Below are 21,995 nucleotides of genomic sequence, written 5' to 3'. Positions count from 1 at the left end.
CGCCTGCCTTCACCTGGGGTATGTGGGGTGGGGGAGGTAAGGGGGTGGTAAGGGAACAGTGTCTTGCTTTCTCTGTGCTCGCTCTTCTGTGGGGTTTCCTCTCCGAGCTCAGGCGTGCTGCCCTGGCCTGAGCACCCACCCTCCGGGCCTGCAGGCACATCTGTCTCCACGCAGCGTCCGGACCGTATCAGCGGAGGCCAGCGGGGCGGGGTGGGGGCCACAGTCCCCACACAGTACACGGACTAACATGGCCATTTCCCCTTTCCCGTTGCCCCCCAGATCTAGCCCAGCTGCGCAAGAAGTTTGAGGAAGACAAGCAGCGGATTGAACTGATGCGGGCGCAGCGCAAGTTCCGACCCTACTGAGCCGAGCTGGTCCTGGGGACCCATGGAAGGGGGCGGTGAACGGTGGCGGTGCGCTGCCGGGGAGGACCTGAAGACCTGGAACACTCGCTCTGGACTGCCCAGGCCCGGGGGCTGCCAGATCTGAGGCCGTGCGGGTGCAGGTGGAAGGACAGGGCCCTCCCGTGGGTCTGGGGCGCAGCAGTGTTGGGCACCGTGCTGGCGAGGCCTGCCCAGCGTGAGGGCGTCGGCCGCCGGGAGCCACCAGCCCAGGCCGCGCTTGTTTCCTTCTCCTGGTCTCTCTGGTCCCAGCCTGCCCCTGGCCTTCCCTTTCCAGCTGAGTGTCTCTCCCCTCCCGTCAGTGGAAGAGCCCCTCAGAAGCAGTGAGAATACAAGAACCGTTTTATTTTTCATCCAGCTGGGCAGTCACCTGGCCTCTCCTCCCTCCATCTGCTACCCGCTCTCTGCAGATTATCAGCCACGAAACAGACAATGCCCCCAAATCCAAACACGGTCTCCCCCTTGAAGTCACAAATGTTAAAAAGAATCTTGCCCCGCGTCCCCCCCCAAATTCTGCCCACGATTCTCTGCCTCAGCACCTGCTGGGCTTCAGACCAGTGAGGCCTGTCCCCCACCACACCCGGCCTGGCTGGGGGGCCTGGCACTAGGGATCCGGGCGCCGGGTGGTGGGTACCAGGTCTCCGAAGGCCCAGGCCCAGGCCCAGGCTACGGCTCATGCGGTGCTGTCTCCTTGCTCAGCAGAAAGGCGCTGATGAAACCGGCCACGTTCTGGGGTTGGTTCAGGTGGACGTAATGGTTGTCCGGGACTTCTACGTACTGGAACCGCTGGAGAGGGGAGGGGATGCTTGGTGAGGCATGGCCCTTCTGGTGTGCTGGGGCCTTCCCAGGGCTTGCTGCCTCCCAGTGGTTCCAAAGGGTGCCCCACAGTGAACCACCGGGCAGACTCTGACCCCCAGCTCCCCGGTCACACACTGGCTAAGTCAGAGCCTGGCTCAGAGTCCGCGAGAAGGGACTGATTCAGGGGGAGAAATGTGCAAACCCTGGCCTTCTGGGCCCTTCCGAGTTGTGAGGTTATAGAGCTGGGCATGGGAGGTGCCGGCAGTCCAGGGTGTAAGGTCAGCTTGAAAGAACGAGCAGCCTTTCAAACCTGAGCCTCCCTGGGAGACAGGAAGGCACCGCGGACTGGTCACCTACAGGCTCGCCTTTGGTGGTGACGCCGAGGTCTGCAGAGGCCCAGGGTCAGGTGTTTACAGCAGATGGCGGTCAAAGTGCCACGTGCTCCCAGGGACAAAGCCCAGGCCCCAGGCCCCGCTGGTGAGACTGGTCATCTGCTCACCCTAGAAATGATGGGATGGCCTCTGGCCAAGCTGGACCTGGGCTGCGGGATGTATGTGGACAATAACACTGGGGCACTCTGCCAAGAAAACGTGTTTCCTGTGCTGAGTTAAATGTGAGTGCCAGGGGCTGACCGCCATAGGGAGTGAGGCCGGGTCACTCCTGCCAGTCACCCATCAGGCCTGGGGCTGGACCAGAGGCCCTAGTGCAAGGAGTGGGTGAGGACCCTCCTGGACCTCACCCTGGCTGAGCCTCGTGCACCTACCTCCTTTAGGACTGATTGCAGCGTGTCCATCACAAAAAGCAGGACGTTCCTGTCACTGTCGTTCTCTCTCCTCACATTATAATATCCTTGGATTGCTCTGGAAAATAAAAGAAAAATCAGGGTTCACCTTGCGGTGCCTCCCCCCACCCCGGTTTCCAGGCTGAGAGGAGACAGGCCTGGGCTTGCCCCGATTTTCCCACAGCGCGGGGCTCACTGTGGCCACGGTGCTGCACGTTCACCTCGGCGGGGTCGTGGGACCTGCCCGCTGCCACCGCCTCGGACGGCACAGCCGGGAAGGGACGGGGTCGAGTCCCTGCCTTCTCTCCCCGCATCTCTCCTGAGATGATTGCACCCGTTTCACACGTATACTTAGAGTTCTGCAACGTGACTACAGTCAATTTGAGGACGTCATCGTCTCAAAAGTCCCCCGAACCCGAACCTCTAGTTGTGCAGCGCTCGGGCTTACGCAAACACTGCTTAACTCCAGAGATTTTGCTCTCTGCACCTGCATGAGTCGAGCCACAGAACACGTGGACTCCCGTGACTGGTTTCTTTCACTCTGTCCCGTTCTCAGGGTTCATCCACGCGGCAGGTACCACCAGGTCGTTCCTCTCCCGGCTGAAACGGCCCGCCTGTGTGTCTGCTGACCGACGTCCCGGTGGTCTCCGCCCCTGGGCTGTTGGGACTGATGCCGCTCTGGACCGTCCCGTCCAGGCTGCTGTGGGGACCTAGGTCGGGCCGCTAGAGACCTGGGAGGGCGGCTGCTGGGTCCTGGGGTAGGTTAAGGGCTTCAGAAACTGCCGGGCTGTTCCAAGTGGCTGCGCCATTTTACAGTCACACAGTGGGAGCATTCTGGTGCTCCTGGTTTCTCCTCATGCTCACCAACGCCTGTTATCTGCCATTTCGGGTCTAGCCATCCGGGGGCATGGGGGGGGGGTGGGTGTGCAGCGTCTCTGTGGTTTGGATTTGCACCTCGAGTCCGTGCTTCCTAAGCCTCTGTGCTCAGCATCAGAGAGACACGTGTCCCCAGAAGTCACGGTTCTGGCCTGGGGCAGGCCACGGCGGCGCGGAGAGTGGCAGCTGAGCCCCACGACGGGAGGTGGCACTGGGACGGCTGCTGGCTGGGCGCTGGCAGGCGGGGGAGGGAGCGGCGAAGCTCTGGGGGGGGCAGGGGTCTGGAGCGGCTGGAGGACTTGGCAGGGCAAGCGCCCGACTGCAAGGTCGGCCAGTCCCTGCCTCCCCCGGGGGTGCCCTCCACAGACCCCTGCTGAGAGGGGCGGCCCCGTCTGCTCCGGGCCCTGCCTTCCACACCCCAGGGGCCGGGGCAGCTCAGCCTCACACGAGGGACACCTGGGGGTCCCCGGCAGTCGAGTGTCTTCTGGGGCGCGAGGCTCACACTTACTTGAGGAGCAGGACGTGGGCCTGCAGCTTCTTGGCGGAGTGCACGAACAGCTCCCTGCTGATGAAATCCATGCTGTACTCCGGCTGCAGAGACAAGACCACAGTGCATTCTGTCCACAGGGCAGCGGGCCTCTCTCTCGGGGCCACCGTGGCCATCTACCCCGGGACCAAGTCCAGGACCCAACCACATCACCTCCACAGAGGCCTCTAACCCCCGCGGGCCAGAGGCTTTTTCCTCCTAAATCTGTTCTCCCTCTTTCTGGGCTCATGGCTGCCCAGTCAGACATTTCCCAGATCCCTTTACACCCTGGTGTGGTTGTGCGGCTAAATGCAGGGAAGTGACCTGGGCGGCTTCTGGACCTAGATTCTAGGACTAGGCGTGGCCCCTCGTCCCAAACTCCCTTCCCCCATCTGCAGGTCGCCCTGCAGCGCTGCCCAGCCAGCCTGGGTTCCGGACTCTGCCAAACAGACCATTTCCGTGAGAAAGTAACCTGCTTAAGCCACTGTGCAGAATGAGGACGCCTTGATGTCCCCACAGCCCCACTGGCCTCCATCAGAGCCCGGGCCACCCTGTCTTATGACTATGTAAGGGGTCCAGGTCCGCGCCGTCCCACACGGTAGCCATCAGCCCATGTGGCTACCGAGTGCTTGAAACGGGGCCAGTCCGAGATGTGCTGTAGGTATAAACTGCACAGTGGATTTCAAAGACTTAGTATAAATAATGCCAGACACCTCACATTTTTATACTGATTACATCTTGGATACATTGAGATAAAAATATTAAATGTGATTTCCTCCATTTCTTTTTACTCTCTTAACATGGCTACTACAAGATGTGGAATTGCATGAGGCTCGCTTTCTACCGGACGGTGCTGCTCAAGCCCCAGAACTCCAGGTGTGACAGATGAGGAGCTCGAGAAATGTGTGCAGAGTGGATCAATTCCACAAAGCTCCCATGAGGACTGTTAAGTCATGCCCAACACTCCTCCACCATTGCGATAAATATACAATTCTTATGAAAACACGTGTGCACACACAAACACACACACACACATATATATACACATTCAGTCACAGGGTCACAGCCACGAGAGCATATTGCCCTTGATCTACCCTGACCTCCTCCAGGCCATTTCCTGCTCCTTGAGCGAAAATGACCTTGGGTGCTTTTCCAGAAACAGACGTTTCCAGATCATCCACAAGGCCCAGTGAACGAAGATCTACCGAGGACCCACACAGGCTGCACGTGAGCTCCTGCTAGCAGAGCGCCCGGCTGCAGGAAAAGCAGGGAGGTGGTTCGTGCCCGCGGAGGGGCTCCCCGACCAGTGCTCATCGGCGGCACATTGAAACAGGGCTTTACTGAGGATCACAGAGGCTCAAGTCACACAACGGGGAACAGGAGATGGCACCAGGACTCGGCTCAGGCGTCTGCCCCCACCCCCAGCCTGAGCTGCTCGGGCCAGGACTGGGGCTCTCCGGCTTGGGGGCCCGGTCAGGCCCTCACCTCAATTATATGTTGGTCCCCAAGGCAGAGACTGAGGGATGTTACCTCCGCTCATGTCTCTGGATGTGAAAACACAAGTCTGGGGTTTTGCAGCGGTTTCCTCTAGGGCCACACAATTCGAGGACATTTCTCCAAGAACGCCTTTAAGACCAAAGGCTGCTGGGTGTGCCCTGTCTCTTTCTTCTTCTTCTTCTTTTTTTTAAGATTTTATTTATTTATTTGTCAGAGAGAGAAAGAGAGAGAGTGGCAGGCAGAAGGAGAAGCAGACTCCCTGCTGAGCAAGGAGCCTGATGCAGGACTCGATCCCAGGACGCCGGGATCATGACCTGAGCTGAAGGCAGACGCTTAACGACTGAGCCACCCAGGCGCCCCTCTTCTCTCTTTTTTCTTTGCTTCTATCCCCCTCTCCTCTAACCTTCTTTCCCTAGTCCACTTTTATTCCCTGATCTATATTTTTCTTTTATACTTCCGGTGTGACTTATGGCAAAGTCCCCAGATCTATGTGTCAGGTGACAATGGCCTTTCACATATAAATGCTCCGTGCGACCCAGCTCGAAGCCTCCACCACCACCAGCACCTGCAGGCTCCCTCCTGGGGTATTCTCCGAGGACACCACTATTCAGACCACTAGCCCCGTAGATCAATTTCCCTCTTTTTGAACTTCAGGTACATGGAATCATACAGAGTGCTCTCTGTTTCTGGTTTCTTTTGGTCTGTAAGTTACGTTTGTTTTTGCATCCCTGTGTGGTGCTCCAGTGTATGAATATAGAACAATGTGTGCATTCTATTGTTGAAAAACATGTGGGTGAGCTCCAGTTTGGGACTATTATGAGCCAAGCTGCTAGGAACGTCCTTGCACACGTCGTTTGTGCACACGGCACACATTTTTGCTAGGTATACACCTAGGAGTGGAATTACGGGCTCACAGGATTTGACTATGTTTTGCTTTAGCAGTTCCTGCCAAGCAATTTCCCAAAATGGTTGTATCAATTTATACTTCCTCCTGCAGTGTAGAAGAGTTCTGGTCTTCGTCCCCATTTAGACTTGGTGTTGTCAGGCTTTTCCATTTTGACAGCAATTTCTCCACCTCTGGTGGAGGTGGAGAGGTATATTTCATTGACTGCCCTAATTACTAATGATCATGAGCACCTTTCATGTGTTGATTGGCCATTTGGATAGCCTCTTTCATGAAGGGCCTGTTAAAATCTTTTGCCTGCTTTTAAAAATGAGGTTGTTAGGCTTTATCTTATTGATTTGTAGGAGCTCTTTATATATCCTGGATATGAGTCCTTTAGGAGGCCTATGCATTTAAATATGTTCTTTTAGTCTGTGGCTTGACTCTTCACTCTCTTAATTTGTCTTTTGATGAACAGAAATTCTAAATTTTAATAAAGCCCTATTTATCAATATTTTCATTGATTCACATGTGTGTTCTATTTAAAATATATTGTCTACTTCGGGGCGCCTGGGTGGCTCAGTTGGTTAAGCGACTGCCTTCGGCTCAGGTCATGATCCTGGAGTCCCGGGATCGAGTCCCGCATCGGGCTCCCTGCTCAGCAGGGAGTCTGCTTCTCCCTCTGACCCTCCCCCCTCTCATGTGTTCTCTCTCTCCTCTCATCCTCTCTCTCAAATAAATAAATAAAATTTTTAAAAAATAAAAAAAAAAAATAAAATATATTGTCTACTTCAAGGTCATAAAGCTATTTAGAACCTTTCCTGTTTTACCTTTCATATTTTGATCTATGACCCATCTTGAATTAATTTTTGTGTATCGTGTGAGGCAAGGGTCTAGGATCATACTTTTCCATATGGATAACCCATTGCCTGGCACACCTCTATTGTAAATCAGGTGGTACCCATTCATAATGTTAACAGTCACTAAATTCCCAAAGTATTCTATAAATTCAATGTCATCTCAATAGAATTCTTTTTTTAAGTAAGCTCTATGCCCCACGTGGGGTTTGAACTCAACGACCCCAAGATCAGGAGTCACGTGCTCTACCAACTGAGCCAGCCAGGCACCCCATCCCAATGTAATTTTTAACCTAAGTTGATCATTCCAAACTTCACTTGTAAGTGAAAATATGCAAGAAAAGCCAAGGAACATGTGTAAAAGAAGAACAAGGAGAGAACGCTGATTCTACTAACCATCAGAACTAATCAGAAGGCAGTAGGAATTGAAACAGAGTGGTAGGGCCCGGATGGTGACAAGATCACTGGAACAAAAGGAGAGTGCAGAGACAGACCCATTTTAGAATGTATCTTTCGTAATTCAGTTTATGTCCCAAACATAAGCTCCAAATCAGTGGGCAGCCTGCTGCAGAACAGGCGTGTGCTGCACAGGGCATGGACCTTGGAAAGGGAAGCGGTATTTCCTAATGCCCCCAAAAGTAACCAACCCAACCTGCACTCGGGGGCAGTGGAGGGTTGGGGCCCTGCACTGCTGCCTGGAGGGTGACCTGGCTCAGGCCACGGGTCCAGCTGGGATCACTCTCTCTGGAGAGAAGCTTTCCAACAAGGGCCTCCACTGGTTAGGATCTGGCTGGTAAGCTACCAGCCTGAGGACCAGCACACAGAAGACAGACCACGGTGAGTGAGCCTTGGTGGTTAGGAGGATCTCCCCCACCCCAATAACTGGCAGTGGACCAAACTGGCTATTCATCTGGGAAGAAAGTGAAAATGGATCCCTACCTCACACCGTACTTGAGAACAGATCCCAGTTGGATCAAAATCAAAACTCAAACATTCCCGTCCCTTTGGCTGATGCCTTGGTCCAGGCCTCATGTCCCCACCTGGGCCTGGGCAACAGCTCTCAAGGGTCTCGCTGAGGCCAGAGCTTCCCACCTCTAATGACAGCATCTCACATGGGCAAAGCATTTTACCCTCTTGAACAATCTCATTAAGAGCACCATCTGAGAGCCCCTAACGTGATAGCACTGTGCTGGGGCACTTGACACAGGGACCTTGCTAGTCGTCACGGCAACCCCACAAAGATGGGCACAGGGGCTGGTATCTCCTAGCTGTTCATTAACCAACTCCTCTGACCACACCCGCCCCCAGCTGCCAGCAGGCCTGCCCTGCACTCCCACGCAGCACTCCCACGCAGTTAATCCATTAAGTTAAGCATTTGCAGCCATTTCTGTGAAAACCTAAACAAACGACAAAACCGAAGAGCCCTAAAATGAGTCGGTATCTTCTTACATAGTTGTGAAAACACACAGATGGAGCTGCAAGTCTGCCCTCGACAGTGGGCCTTGGTCCCCTTTTGGTCTGCGGGCACCTGTATGTCAGTAATGGTTTTTCAGTTGTTCGTGGGTGGGAAGCCCCCACCGATGGTGCTGCTTGACTGTGGGCAAGTCGTGCGGCTGACTTAGTTTCCCCGCCTGTGAAATGTGGGTGACAACAGTTCCCTCCTCCAGGCCTGCAGTGAGGATTACCCGAGCACACACGTGTGCGGCACATGGGAGAACGAGGAGCGGCCGTCGTGCTGTGAGCACCCCCTGCTGGCGTTCCCCCCAAGGCGCGGGGCAGACCCCAGCGCAGCCCCCACTCCTGCCAGGCCTGCTGGGGAGACATCTGGAGCTCAGGAATCTGCGGGGCAGGGGGTCCTCTCTCTTGCCCTCAGCCCTTGCCCTAAGGAGACCCATGATTCAGAAGAGGCTGTACACCACCCCACGCCCATGAGGATGGCTAAAATTTAATAGAAAAGCACAAGCGTGGGTGAGGAGGTGCAGAAATTGGAACCCTCGTGCGTTGCTGGGAGGGATGATGCTGCCGCCGGGCCAACAGCCTGGCAGTTTCCCAAAAGGTTCAACACAGGACTGTTGTGCGACCCAGCAATTCTGCTCCTAGGTGTATATCCAGAAAAACCGAGAGCAAGGACTCGAACTGATAGTCATCACCCATGTTCACAGCAGCAGGATTCATAATAACCAAAAGGCGGAAACAACCCAAGTGTCTCTCAATGGATGAATGGACAGATCCACATAAACGGAATGTTGTTCAGTCAGAAAAGGAGGGGAAGTTCGGGCACCCTGCTGGGACCTGGATGAGCCTTGAATACGGCCTGATTCCACTGACATGAGGTCCCCCGAGCAGCCAAGTTCATAGACAGAAGATAGAATGGCGGCCGCCAGGGGCTGTGAGTGGATGGGGACCTGGTCTTCAGTGGGTACAGGGTTGTTATGGGGGATGATGAAAAATGTGGATGAAATGATGGTTGTACAACATTGCAAATGGACTGAGTGTCACTGAACTGGACACTCAGGAATGATTTTAAAATACATAGCATAGCATAACTATTATGCTATGTATAATGTACCATAATAACAAAAGAAAAAGAGAGCAGCACTCACCAAAGCCATCCTCCGGTCTCTATTCATTATTAGACCTGGAATGGAAGCACAAAGACGGGGCCTCAGTGCTGCCTGTCAGGGTGAGGGACCCCACAGGGCTTCCCTGGGGACCCAGGGCCCTTCCGGCCAGGGTGCCCTTCTTCAGCCTGGACTGGTGTCCTCAGAGCTTGGCTGCTGCCACCCGGCCATGGACCGGCATGGCCCCCACGGGTGCCTCCTCAGCCACCCCACAGAACAGCGCAGAAGGACGGTGGTGGACGGTTACCCCATCTGGCACAGTGGCCGTCATCTCTGAGAACCTTAGGGTGGTCACGTGATCTTCAGACCCCCAGGAAGCACCCGACAGCTAAGAAGAATCCATGCCATCATGTGTTGAAAAGAAAAGAAGGTTGGCGGGGTCAGGAGGCCCGTGGTCCCACCCGTGGGCTGAACCGTGGTTCTCTGCCACGGTCCTGATGGTGGACAAGCTGGACCTCACCTGGCGAGGACAGATTCCCAGCAATTCCATGCTTGGGCAATGCCCCCTTCAGAGACAGAATCACAGATCCGGGAGGCCACCTGAGAAGTGAGCTCTTGGGGTGCGGGGGTTGTTAGGGGACCCTCTCTACTTGGGAAACCGTGGATTGGAGCCACTGGGTAAATCCCACAAATGTGACACCAAAGAGAAGCAGGGCAGCCTCCTCCTTCCCACGAGTCTCTGCGCCACATTGCCTTCCCAGCCAGGCTCTCAGCCTCCCATTTCAAGTCACAACCAAATTCATAAGTAAGTAGACTCACAGCCTTCTCACGGGGACCTCTCCCGCCCCCCCGGAGGGCTCTCCTCATCACTCAGCACTTCCTAAAGCATTCCACCCGCATGCACCTCTCCTCCGCTAGAATGCAGCTTCCCGGAGGACAACAGCTTGGTGTCTCAGCCCTGGCTGGGTTCCCCAGGCCCGAGAACGGGGCTGCCACACAGTACGTGCTCAAAAAGTTGCTTGAGTGGATAAGTAGATGTTTGCCTCCGGGTCGCAGAGAGGGGGACACACAGGGTTCAAAGGAATGGGTGCTGTTCTAGTGTTTTGGCGGGTGCGGGGAGGAGTACAGGAGTAGGTCTGGTATCACTAGTATTACTAGTACTAGTTAAATGTACATATGTGATATGCCAACAACATTTTTAGCAAGAATAGCAGGAAAGCTCTGAAAAAGAGGCATAAAAGGAGACTGTCCTACAGATATGAAAACACAATAAGCCGAGCCGTGTCGTGCTGGTCAGGGACAGACGGCCAGACCCACGGAAAGATCGAAGGTCCAAAGACAGACCCCGATGCTGATGGGCAGTCAGGGCATGGTGTGGCCGCCTCTTAGGTCACCGGGGGCAAAGACACTTTTACAAAATGTCAAGCAATGGAGGAGCCGTCTGGAAAAAGATCAGATCAGATCCAAACCTCCACCTGCACACAAGCTAAATATCCCAAGTAGCAAATACTTAAGTGAAAATTCTCGACCCCAAACAGTATTCGAATCAAACATAAGCTTTTAGCTACAACTCAAAACGCAGAGGCTGGAAAAGAGACCTCTATTAATTACATGAAGAAAAGTCTGCATTTCAAGAAAAAAAAAACCCTCTAAGCAAAGTCAAAAAAGACCATCTGGGAAGACGCCTTTGTAACTCAACCTCCCCAACATATGAAGAGTTCCGAGAAATTGAGGAAAGACCACCAGAACGATGCGCCGGAGGGTAGGCAGAGGTACGGTTTCCAGAAAACTAAATACGAGAGATACTCATCGTTACCATAAAAAGAAAATGCAAATGAAAGCCACACTGAGGGGCGCCTGGGTGGCTCAGTCGGTTAAGCGTCTGCGTTCGGCTCAGGTCATGATCCCAGGGTCCTGAGATCGAGCCCTGCACCGGGCTCCCTGCCCCTCGGGGAGTCTGCTTCTCCCTCTCTCTCTGCCTGCCGCTCTGCCTACTTGTGCTCTCTCTCTCTCTCTCTCTCTCTGTTAAATAAATAAATAAAAACCACACTGAGCTGTAACTTCTCATCAACATACGGGGCAAGATTCCGACTGCATGCCAGCTGGGGGCACAGGCCTCGCACCCATCACAGGCCGGGCGGCTAAGGGACAGCGCTGGAGGGCACCTGGCAGGGCCTTGCATACCCAGCGCCTTCGCCCTCGCCAGGGGAGAGATGCTCTCAGTGTGGGTTTGATCTGCGCATGTGCCACGGTCTATGGTTTTCACGCTTCTGCCAACCAGGTGCACAGCTGTGCGGTGTAGCCTCGCGTGTAACAGCAGAGACTGGAAACACCCGGTGTCTCTCTGCAGAGAACAGGTTAGATTAGCTTCCAAGGTCACGCGGGGAACATTCTGCATCTGTACAAAAGATGCCGCGCGATTTTCCAGGACCTACGGTAAACGCGAGCAGCCAGGAGCCGGGAGGCTGCGGAACGGGCGCTCCGGGGTTTGTCGGAGAGGGAAAGAAGAGCATACATTCCATGTGTTCGTATTCACCTGAGAAAACACTGGAAGGATGTGAACCCATGCTTAAGAAGGGGGTTACCCTGGGCATGTGCTGAGCAACAGGATGGGAAAGAGGTAAGACCCAGTGAAACTCGCACAGCTTTTTATAGGATTGTGTGTCTTAAACCACGTCAGGTGGCACCTGTTAAGAAAAGTAGTATTAAGGGGCGCCTGGGTGGCTCAGTTGTTAAGCATCTGCCTTCGGCTCAGGTCATGATCCCAGGGTCCTGGGATCGAGGCCCGCATCGGGCTCCCTGCTCGGCGGGAAGCCTGCTTCTCCCTTTCCCTCTCCCCCTGCTTGTGTTCCCTCTCTCACTGTGTCTCTGTCAAATGAATAAATAAAATCTTTAAAAAAAAAAACAGTAGAGGGCGCCTGGGTGGCTCAGTTGGTTAAGTGACTGCCTTCGGCTCGGGTCATGATCCTGGAGTCCCGGAATCGAGTCCCGCATTGGGCTCCCTGCTCAGCAGGGAGTCTGCTTCTCCCTCTGACCCTCCCCCCTCTCATGCTCTATCTCATTCTCTTTCTCAAATAAATAAAATCTTTAAAAATAAAAATAAAAATAAATAAATAAAAACAGTAGTATTAAATTCAAAAATAAAACCCAAATGGCAACTAGGTCAGCATCTCTATGCAGCCGCTTGTAAACGCCATCAGCTCCGGGGGAGAGGGGGAGATGGATGGGGTATTTGGGCCGGGCTGGGGTGGGGGTGCCCACCGGGGAGGGGTGTTAGGTCTCCCTGATGGAAAACTGATGTTTGAATACAAAATGGCTTTCAGAGAAATAGTTACGGGAACATTAAGGAGAGCTATTTGCCATGGGGCCGCCTGGGTGGCTCAGTCGTTAAACGTCTGCCTTTGGCTTGGGTCATGATCCCGGGGTCCTGAGATCGAGCCCCGCATCAGGCTCCCTGCTCAGCGGGAAGCCTGCTTCTCCCTCTCCCACTCCCCCTGCTTGTGTTCCCTCTCTCGCTGTCTCTCCCTCTGTCAAATAAATAAATAAAATCTTAAAAAAAAAAAGAGCTATTTGCCAGAATTACTAGGTTTTCCCTTCTAACTAGAGATTATGGAACTTTTAGATGATAAATATAGATGATTAATTGTTGATAGAGGTTCTCAGTCGGGTATTTGTGATTCTAAATTCTTAGGAACACCATGTAATCGGAAGATTTTCTGGTCGCTGCACTAGTAGGTCATCTCGGCCTAAGGAAACTATGACGGTTGAGGCCTCTGGGTCATCTTCAGCTCTGGCCATGACCTCCCTGCACAGATGACTGGCCCCCGCCCTGGGTTCTCTGCCCTCCTCCTTCCTCCAGCCCTGGGCTCAAGCTACTCAGAGGATGTGAAAAAACTTTAAAAGGGTGTTATTGTAGGGGTGGGGTGACCCCCAGGTACCTGGGGATCCCTATCGAGCTGTTCTGTTTTCTCTGCCCTGGGCTCTGGCTTCTCTCCCCTTTGGCCACATCCTCCTCTCTTCCAAGGCTCGCTTCCGCCGTTCACATCCTGACCGGCCCGGCAGGCCCACAGCCCGGCTGCTTTTCTGTCAGCCTCCCCGTGACAGTGAGCTTTGTGAGGGCAGGAAATGTGCTTCTCAGACCAGCAGGCCAGCACAGATATCCCTTCAAGGAATCCCGTGATCAGATCCAAGAGCAAGTGGCCCTCGCATTTCTGGAAGGGGTTTAGATGCAGATCCCACACCAAGGGCCAGTAGTTGCTCTGAGGGACTGTGCACTGACTTCTCTCAATTCCATCAACAACCTGTTTCACCCGGAAGGAACTGAGAGGGATGAGGCCAGGGTCAGCCCTGGAAGGAGGAGAGACTCTGCACCGGCACGGCTGGGACCCCTCGGGCTGGCCTGGCCTGCGACTTGTGAGCGCCACCTTCTCCAAGACTTTCAGAATCCCTGAAAAGTTGCATGAAACTTACGATTCTTAAGAAAATACCTTTGAAGGCAGGAGATGGTATCGGAACCCTAGACACCCCCCATCTCCTGCCACAGCCAACAATTAGAGACTGATATTGTGATATAAGAAATACGTATTTTATTTCACACTGGCCAGAGCTCCTAAAGCCTGTGTAATCTCCTAAGTAGTAAAGGTGCTAGGAGCATCTTTTGTTCTAATAGTTGGTCTTTGAGCCCAGGTGCTGACACAGAGCTCCTCAATCCCTTGGAATTTCCTAGGTGATAGGAGCGTCTTTTGTCCCAATGAGGTGACTCTTGGTGGGCCACCAGATAACTGCAGGATGGGGGGGGTCCCCAAAAGACTGAGCTGTGGCTAGAAGCCTGGAACTTTCAGCTTTACCTCCCCATCCTCTGGGAAGGGGAGAGGGGTTGGAGATTTGAGTTATGATCGATCGTGTCCACATGGTGAAGCCACCCTGAAAAATCCCTGAACTAGGAGGTTTGGGGAGCTTCCCGGCTGATGAACACAGTGGTGCTGGGAGGGTGGGGCACCCAGGGAGGGCACGGAAGCTCCGCACCCCTCCCTCCCATACGTTGCCTTATGCATCTCTTCCATCTGACTGTCCCTCAGTTGTATCCTTTCTAACAAACTGGTAATCTAGGAAGGAAACTGTTTTCCTGAGTTCTAAAAGGCGTTCTAGCAAGTTATTGAGCCTGCGGAGTGGTCTGAAGGAACCCCGGATTTATAGCCACTAGGTCGAAAACACAGGTGACAATTTCATCTTCGGTGGGGCATCTGAAGTGGGGACAGCTTCGTGGGACTGGGCCCCAAGCCTGTGGGTAGATGGTGTCAGAACGGAGTCAGGCGAACCGCGGGACGCCCAGCTGCTGGGGGAGGACCGGCCATTGTGGGAAACGGCCGCCACTCAGTGTCTGCTCGGCTGGAGAGCAGAGCAACACCTTCCCCCTTACAGACACCAAGGCATTTTCCATGCCCAGGGGCCCTGCTTTCGTTCCGGTCTCACCTCCAAACCCAACTCCTGACTCCAGCCCCACCTGGCCTCCCGTCCCCCATCCAGGTGGTTCCAGGACTGCACTCTGCCGGGCCTCACTCGGGGGCCAGCCACCCTCACGACCTTCGCCTTCACCATCTGTGCACACTCGATGTCTGAGTGATCGGTTCTGCTGTGCGTCGGGCAGATGAACTTGGGTTCGGTTCTAGGATCAGGTTGGACTGATGGTGCTGTCCCTGCTCTCTGCTCCAGAGTGGAATGGGGACTGTCAGGGGCTCTGGGGCCTGAGGACAAGGACCCACGAGCAGCCTGGAACACCGGCTCTCCCAGTGTCACACCACCCGGTGGGGGCTGGGAACCTGCTTGGTCTTGTTTTAGGTTAAGCTCCGGCCCCAAAGGGCCATGACCGCTGCATGGGGGCTGGGCCTGACATGGTGACCCAGCTGCCTGTCCACTCCCCTCCCTTCTCTCCTCACCCTCCTTGACAACTGGTTCAGTGTCCGTGCTCACCCCTTCACGTGACCCAGGCCTGGCCTAATCGGCTTCCCCCGCCTGGCTGGGAACGTGTCTTATTCCGGATTAGCCTACTTCTGCGCCGGGACCCCTCTGGGCGGGCCATCTGTGTGGGCACATTGGGAAGCCTAGGCCCATGGCCCTCTGCCTCGACCTCCCCTCTCCGTGGTGGATTTGCCAAGGTTCAGAGATGATAACAGACAGTCCCTCACAACAAGTCACAGATTGGCAGCCTGAGGCCAAAACATCCCTTAAGCATATTCCATCGTGGTGTGTTGGCAACTTCTGGAAAAAACAATACCACACAGTAGATCTCTGGCTTCTTATGAGCAACTGGAAATTCGGGCCACACGAGGCCCAGAGTTCCCAGCGACAACCACTGGCTGGGCTGTCCTATCTCCAGGACCACAGTCCCGTCGGCTTCCTGCTGCCTGACTCCCAGCAGCCCAATTAATTCCACCACTTGCTCAAATCTGGCAAGCCCTTGGGGTTTTGACCACTGCTTCCTTTGGTACTTTATAAACTGAAGCCGCATGCACCTCCTTGCTTGATCCTCTCAGACCCTGAGCACAAAGATCCTAAGACGTTATTTATGACCTGAGAAAAATAGGGGGGAGGTGTCTAAATGGGGAGGAGGGACTTCAGCTCTCTGAGCTAGCACAGTCAGGAATCAGCCCAGGTCTTCGGGCCCAGTGTAGTGCCTGGTCCATCTCACCACACTCGTCTCCCTTGGGCTTCTACTCCACCTCCTGGGAGCTGCCTCCGGGAGCCCCTCTCTGGGGTTTCTTCCAGAATACCCTGTACAGTTCTTTTATTGCACTTACAATAACATGTCTCTTGTTTGTCTGCTCGTAGGTCTATCATCTGTTGCTCCTCCTAGAACGGACATGCCTGAATTGGCTCCGCCTGGCTCAACCCCTGGGGCAGTCAGTTCCAGGGAGGGCGTTTGTGAAGGGTGCCCTCTGGAGTGGTGCCAGTCCGAGGTACGGGCCCGCCAGGAGAGGGGCTGGCACTGAGCGGGACCTTGGTAAAGTTTCCCTGAATGGGTACTTCGGGAAACAAAGTGCAGAAAACACAGGCCCGAGGCTGCCCTGAAACCAAGGGGCCACCTACTCTACTTCTCCATTTTGTTTTTTTTTTTTTAAAGATTTTATTTATTTATTTGACAGAGAGAGAGAGAGAGCACAAGCAGGGGGAGCAGCAGAGGGAGAGGGAGGAGCAGACTCTCTGCCGAGTGGGGGGAGCCCGATGCAGGGCTCGATCCCAGGACCCCGGGATCATGACCTGAGCCGAAGGCAGACGCCCAACCGACTGAGCCACCGGGGTGCCCTTCTACTTCTCCATTTTGAAAAACCCCTTTCAAGTCACCCTGCCCCGCAGCACGTCCTCAGACCCTAGCCGGGGACGCCGGCGCCCACACACAGGGTCAGCAGAGCACGGCTGTGACATTCCCCAACATTCAGCCCCGAGACACCTGAGTGCTCCCCACAGGCCTGTCTGGGATGCGCAGCAGCTATGTGACCTGGCACGCAGGTCTATCTATCACTTGGCCTATCGGAGCCTCAGTTTCTCCTGCTCTGCACGGGGTGAGTATAGGGCAGCCGGGGGGGGGGGGGGGGCGCGGGGATGACATGAGACCCTGTTTGCTGAGCACTCGGTGCCCTGCCTGGTCCAGAGCAAGCAGCCGCGAGACTTAGCGGTTACCATTCCTCAGCAAGAACAGTGCCGGTCAGCAACGGCCTGAGACGGCGGGTCCCTACCTGCGGCCACCTCAGTGGTTCCCCTCTGAAGGAGGAGTCGCGCGCACTCCTCACTCACGTGACTGTTGTTCTTCAGGAACCTGGGGAGGACAGAGGGACGCTGGATGTCGTGGGGCAGAGAAGGCCACATGGAAAGAAACAGAGGACCGCTCCCACAAAGGACACAAGCATGTGTCAATGGGATGTTCACATCAGCAGTGTGTGTGTGTGTGTGTATTTTCACTCCTTTAGATAACAAATACGTATACGTCCCTGACTACCGGGGGCACTTCCAGGTGCTGGAGATATAAAGCCAACCAGCGTCTGGTCACCACCCACAGACTTTCGATTTCCTACAGGGCTGGGGGGAATGGCTCACGGGGCAGGGGAGGCAGGGCAGGCTCCCAGGGGGAGGGAGTCAGCTGAGGCCAGAAGGAGGAGTGGGCAAGTTAGCAAGGTGCCTGCAGAGAGTTCTAGGTGGAAGGAGCCACAGAGAGGTGTGGAAGGAAAGACTGTGTGTGTGTGCACGCACGTGCATGTGTGCACAATTACAGGGAGAGGAAGAGGGGTAGAGAGCGGGTGGAAAGCGCCCTTGGCAAATGCAGGGCAGGGCTATAGAGGGGGGAGGACCCGAGGCAGGCAAGTCCCAGCTGGGGTGTCTGGAGAGCCAGGAAGCCTGATACCTAGGGTGAGCGCGGAGAGAAACAGGCTCGGTGTGACTTGTGCGCAGGAGACCCACGCTTCCTCTGCGCGCCGGAGATGTCCTCCCTTGTATCCCAACCCTCCTCCGGGCCTCCCACCCCTGACCCCCTCCCACCATTCCCGTCCCCACCAGCCCCATCTCCGCCGACAGAGGCACTCACCTCTGCAGCATCTCCTCTGGGCTGAGCACCTGCCGGGGTTTCTGGGAGGCCTCCACCTGCAGCATGTGCTCTATGGCCCCCCGCCTGTAGGTCAGCACGTCCTCTACGCCCTGGGGAAGTGTGGGTTCTGCTGGGTGGGCGGGACTCCGGGCTGCACACAGAGGGGCTCAGCTCCCCCCGACCCGGGCCTCAGCAGCCCCTCAGCTGGGATTCATTCTGACCCAGTGAAGGGTGGCATAGGATCAGCCCCTGCTCGTTAGCTCTGTGATCAGAGCACACGTTGTCTGCCTCAGCGACAGCCCAGCCCGCCCCGCCTGTGGTCCGGCCAGCTGGAGGGGTCAGGATGGATGATGGAGGGGAAAGGAAATCTGCCAACGGCCAGTGTGTTGCAAAGGTTCAGTATTAGGTCCGTAAGTCACGGACCATCCAGGGTTGGCAATTTCAGCTGGTTTAATGAATGCTATCACTCCAGATGGTGGAGAGGAGACTGCAGAGGGGGTGCAGCTCGGGGGCTTCTGGCCCCCCATCGAGTGTACCTATTTCCGGCCCAGCTCACTCTGACAACAACCCAGCCCTGTCCACAGGCCCCCACCTGGAAAGGGACACTCCCATCCAACAACGGGGGAGAGGGAGGACCAAATACCCAGCTGCTCAGGAGGGAGATCTTGGGGCACTGCATCGGGTAACTCAGTGGGTGAAACAGATAAAGAAGGGAGAGGAGCCCAGAGTCTCACCGGATCCTCAGAGTCACCCACGAGCTCTCCATTCATGAAGCCAACACTTACTGAGCACCTACTATGTGCTGGGATTGGGCATGTGGTGAGAAAAAGACAGCATGGTTCGTGCCCTTTTGGCATTTGTGGCCATTTTACAGATAAGAAACTCAGCTGTGTCACAACTGAGAGGCTGAGCTCCTAGGGACAGAGTGACAGAATGTGACAGCCGGCAAGCAACTCCAAGGTCACCTAGTTGGAGTTGCTTGCAACTCCAAGGTCACCTAGTCCAACCTCCTTTTACAGGTGAGGAAACTGAGGCCCAGATAGGCCAAGTGTCTTGCCCAGGGTCACCCAGCAGATCCGTGGCAGAAGCCAGGACTCAGATGCAGGGACAGCACTGTTTGCTGTCACTGGTGGTGGTGGCGGAAGGGATCAGCACGTTCCCATTGGTCCGCACTCAGGGCTGCTGTGTGCGGTTGCGCAATGTGTGCACAGCACAAAGGCATACACGTGAACATGACTGTGGGGGGGGCCTCATCACGCTGTGTGCCCCCAGAGCTTCCTCAATCCACTGTTCCTACCCTCTCCCACCCCCTGCCACTTCACGAAAGACTTGGCATTCTGTAGATCCCAGACCACATATAGGGTTTCCAAGGATGACAAAGGCTTCTGCACCTGTTTTCTCTGCCCACTCCTAGGGGTACAGGTTGCATAACCCTGTCCTCTCTGGGAGTCCCCTGATCCCCCCTTGTCTACCCTCTGCCACCTCCTCCCACCTCCCTGCCAAAAGAGGCAGGGCTTAGGACACTACCCAGGGCCTGGGTCTCCCCCATGATAGCATGCATGAAAGCCCTCACTCTTACTTTAGCGTCCAGGGCAAATGGCAATGTGTCCAGCAAGATAAGTTTATCCACCATCTCGGGGAAGATACTGGAAAACTACGATGCGACCCAAAAAAGGGAAGAATGAGTAGGAGAGGAAGAAGGCAAAGGGACTCAAGCTTTTCCCTGGGGACACTGGTGTTTCCAAGGGGCCAGAACAAGGATCTTCATTCCCTCCCAGGGTAGCCTCCTCTCCCCCGCCCCAGCCCCTGGAGGTCCACACCCAGACCAAGGTTTACACCCTGGTGGCTGGCTGGATTCCAGGGTTCTCTGGGGATGGGGAATGTGGAAACTCTGAACTCCATCAGGAATCTCCAGTTTCACCAACCTCCCCGCAATAATGATTATTACTGCCATCTAGGCCAACAAATACTGGGTTCTAATTTGTGATATGAGGAGGCACTCCCTTTTCTGGAAACTTCTTCTCTCCCTGCTCCCTCCCCCCCACCTCCTGCCCCACCTACAGAAAGCCCAACATGGCCAGAGGTGGTCACTGCAAAGCATCTACTCACCATTCCGCCCACCACGCCACCTGGGGGACAAAAGAGTCCTGGGCTGGTATTCCCCAGCTCTCAAAATCCTACTAAAACTTCCTCCCAGGGGCTGCCCCACCCCAGGCTAAGGGGCCTGGCTCTCTCCCACCAGGAGGCAGGGCTCTTTATGCCCTGATAAACTTGGGGTTCCCTCCCTGGGGGCCATATGACCGCTTCATCAGACCTAGCCACTTGAAAGGTCACATTTCTCTTGTCAAATTGGGAGACAGCCACCTCTGGGGCCCTATGTCCCGTGGGGGAGGTGCCTCAGGCCAAAGGGCCCAGTGCCCACAGACCCCCTCATCTCTCCTTGCATTGCCCAGAAGTGCAGGGGACCTGTGTGCCACTTCCTCTCCCTCCCTCACAGCCCCTCAGCCCAGTCAGCCCCCTGCCTGCCGAAGTGTAAACTGTACTCACCAAAACTATGGCCCACGATGGAGAAACGCTTCCACTTCAAGGCTGAAAACACACGGAGCCAGGTCTGGATGGGCCCAGGCTCCCCTCACCCTCTGTCCTGCAGTCCCCGTGCTCAGGACATCCTCCCCCAGCCTCTGGGGTGCCCCCCTCAGGAAACTAGCTTAGAGGGGTTCCAGCTTCCTTACAAGGGGTGGAACCCCCAGAAGGATGAGCTCTTCTTGCCAACTTTCCCAAAGTCACCCATGAATTCCTTGGTGACCCAGGTCATTCCTAGGCCAGTATTGTTTGCTGGCTACCACACCCCACTCCAACGATGAGAGGGGATGTCCCACTGCACCCCTCCACACACACACACTGCCTCTTACCTGCTACAACTCTCCGGATGTCACTCACAAAGTTTTCCTGGTAATATGGGAGACCGGGGCTGTAATGGGACGAGAGCCCATGTCCCCCGAAATCCATGGCAACATAATGAAAGTCTGAGACAAGAGACAGGGGGAGAAGGCGTCTAGGTCAGCTGTCTCCCCCATCCCTCATTCTCCTGCAGTCTACGTCACGTTGCCCCTTGGCTTCCCTTCAGCCCCACCTTTCGGAAGAAGAGGGATGAGTCTGTCAAAGGAGTTAGCATTGTCCAGCCAGCCGTGCAGGCAAAGAACCGGGGGGGCCTGCTGGGAGCCCCAGGCTTTGGCAGCGATGTGGCCCCAGGGCACAGCCAGCTTCAGCTCTGAGAACAGACCTGGAAGACAGCCACCCGTTCAATCATGAAGCAGGCGCTTTCTGAGCCCCTCATCTGTGCCCCAGTGTGTTCAGGGCAACAGCGAAGCCCAGGGGGCTCGGATTCCCGCACTGCCCCCAGGTGATTCCCGGGAGAGAGCCCGACGTGGGTTTGGGGATACCCAGAGGAAGGAAAGATAAAATGGGTCCACTGAGTGAAGAAAACCAGGGCAGGGTTTCACGGCAGGACTTTGTGGACCTGGCTAGACCTGGGCTCTGCCACATGCCAGCTGTGTGACCTTGGAACGCTTACTAAAACCTGAGCCCCAGTTTCCTTTTCTGTAAAACGGGAAGAAAACAGAGTAATAGCAATAACCACCATATTCTAAACTCTCCGAGGGTCAGATGGGGTGGTCCCTCTCTGGGCCCTGGCTCTCTCCTCTCATTATCACTCTCCCTTCGCAGACCAGTAAACCGAGGCATGGGGAGGCGCAGGTTGTGCCCAAGGTCCCCAGGGAGAATGAAGTGGAGCGAGGATCTGACGCAGGCGCCACAATCCCAGGACCCCGGTCCCGGCCGCCCAGCACCACGCCGTCTGTCTCCGGCCGACTCTGGTCAGGGCTGCCTTCTCCCTGGTCCAGCACCACGGGTTCCCCTTCTGGCCCACCCGGCCCGGCTGGAGACCTGTGCGCCCCAGACCCCCGCGCCTGCTCCTCTAACTTGGAGCTGCCGGAACCCTGAGAAGCCACGTGCAGCCCTCTCCTGGGGCCCCCACCCTTCCGCGGGTCCCCGTGACCCGCCCCCACTTCCGCTCCGGGTCGGGGGCAAGGAGGTGGGTGGGCAGCCGGAAGGGCGCGCGTGGCGTCCCCCATCCCACTCCGGTCTAAGGGTCCTGCGGCGCAGCGTCTTCACCCATTGCGGCCGTCCTGCTGTCGCGCGGCGGTCGTCACCGCCGTAAGGTCGCGGCCCGTGAAATAAA

General features: G+C 55.5%; 2 protein-coding genes across 4 annotated transcripts in view; one reads left to right on the top strand and one right to left on the bottom strand.

Annotated features, from left to right (window-relative positions):
* Positions 1–1,046, top strand: part of RRP7A (ribosomal RNA processing 7 homolog A) — a 7,991-nt gene extending 6,945 nt beyond the window's left edge. For both annotated transcript variants that reach the window (XM_032416728.1, XM_032416727.1), the window contains one exon: positions 280–1,046. In XM_032416728.1, coding sequence (XP_032272619.1) covers positions 280–365 — 86 coding nt within the window. In that variant the 3' untranslated portion in view covers positions 366–1,046. The remainder of the gene's footprint in view (positions 1–279) is intronic.
* On the bottom strand, positions 1,043–21,995 carry SERHL2 (serine hydrolase like 2). Of its 2 annotated transcripts, XM_032416724.1 has the most exons (12): positions 21,929–21,995; positions 20,889–21,038; positions 20,668–20,781; positions 20,303–20,344; positions 19,865–19,884; positions 19,335–19,409; positions 17,756–17,865; positions 16,914–16,993; positions 9,223–9,257; positions 3,365–3,447; positions 1,963–2,059; positions 1,043–1,187 (listed from the first exon to the last, which is right to left on the bottom strand). In XM_032416724.1, the coding sequence occupies exons 1-12, from the start codon at positions 21,930–21,932 to the stop codon at positions 1,068–1,070; spliced, it is 930 nt and encodes a 309-aa protein (XP_032272615.1). In that variant the 5' UTR covers positions 21,933–21,995; the 3' UTR covers positions 1,043–1,067. The 2 variants fall into 2 exon arrangements, with proteins under 2 accessions (XP_032272615.1, XP_032272617.1); XM_032416726.1 differs by lacking the exon at positions 19,335–19,409.

Source organism: Phoca vitulina, unplaced genomic scaffold (genome assembly GCF_004348235.1).
Source record: "Phoca vitulina isolate PV1807 unplaced genomic scaffold, GSC_HSeal_1.0 scaffold19, whole genome shotgun sequence".
NCBI classification, from domain to species: Eukaryota; Metazoa; Chordata; class Mammalia; order Carnivora; family Phocidae; genus Phoca; species Phoca vitulina.
The sequence above is the reverse complement of the archived record's forward strand: the minus strand, read 5'-3'. Positions and strand labels throughout refer to the sequence as shown.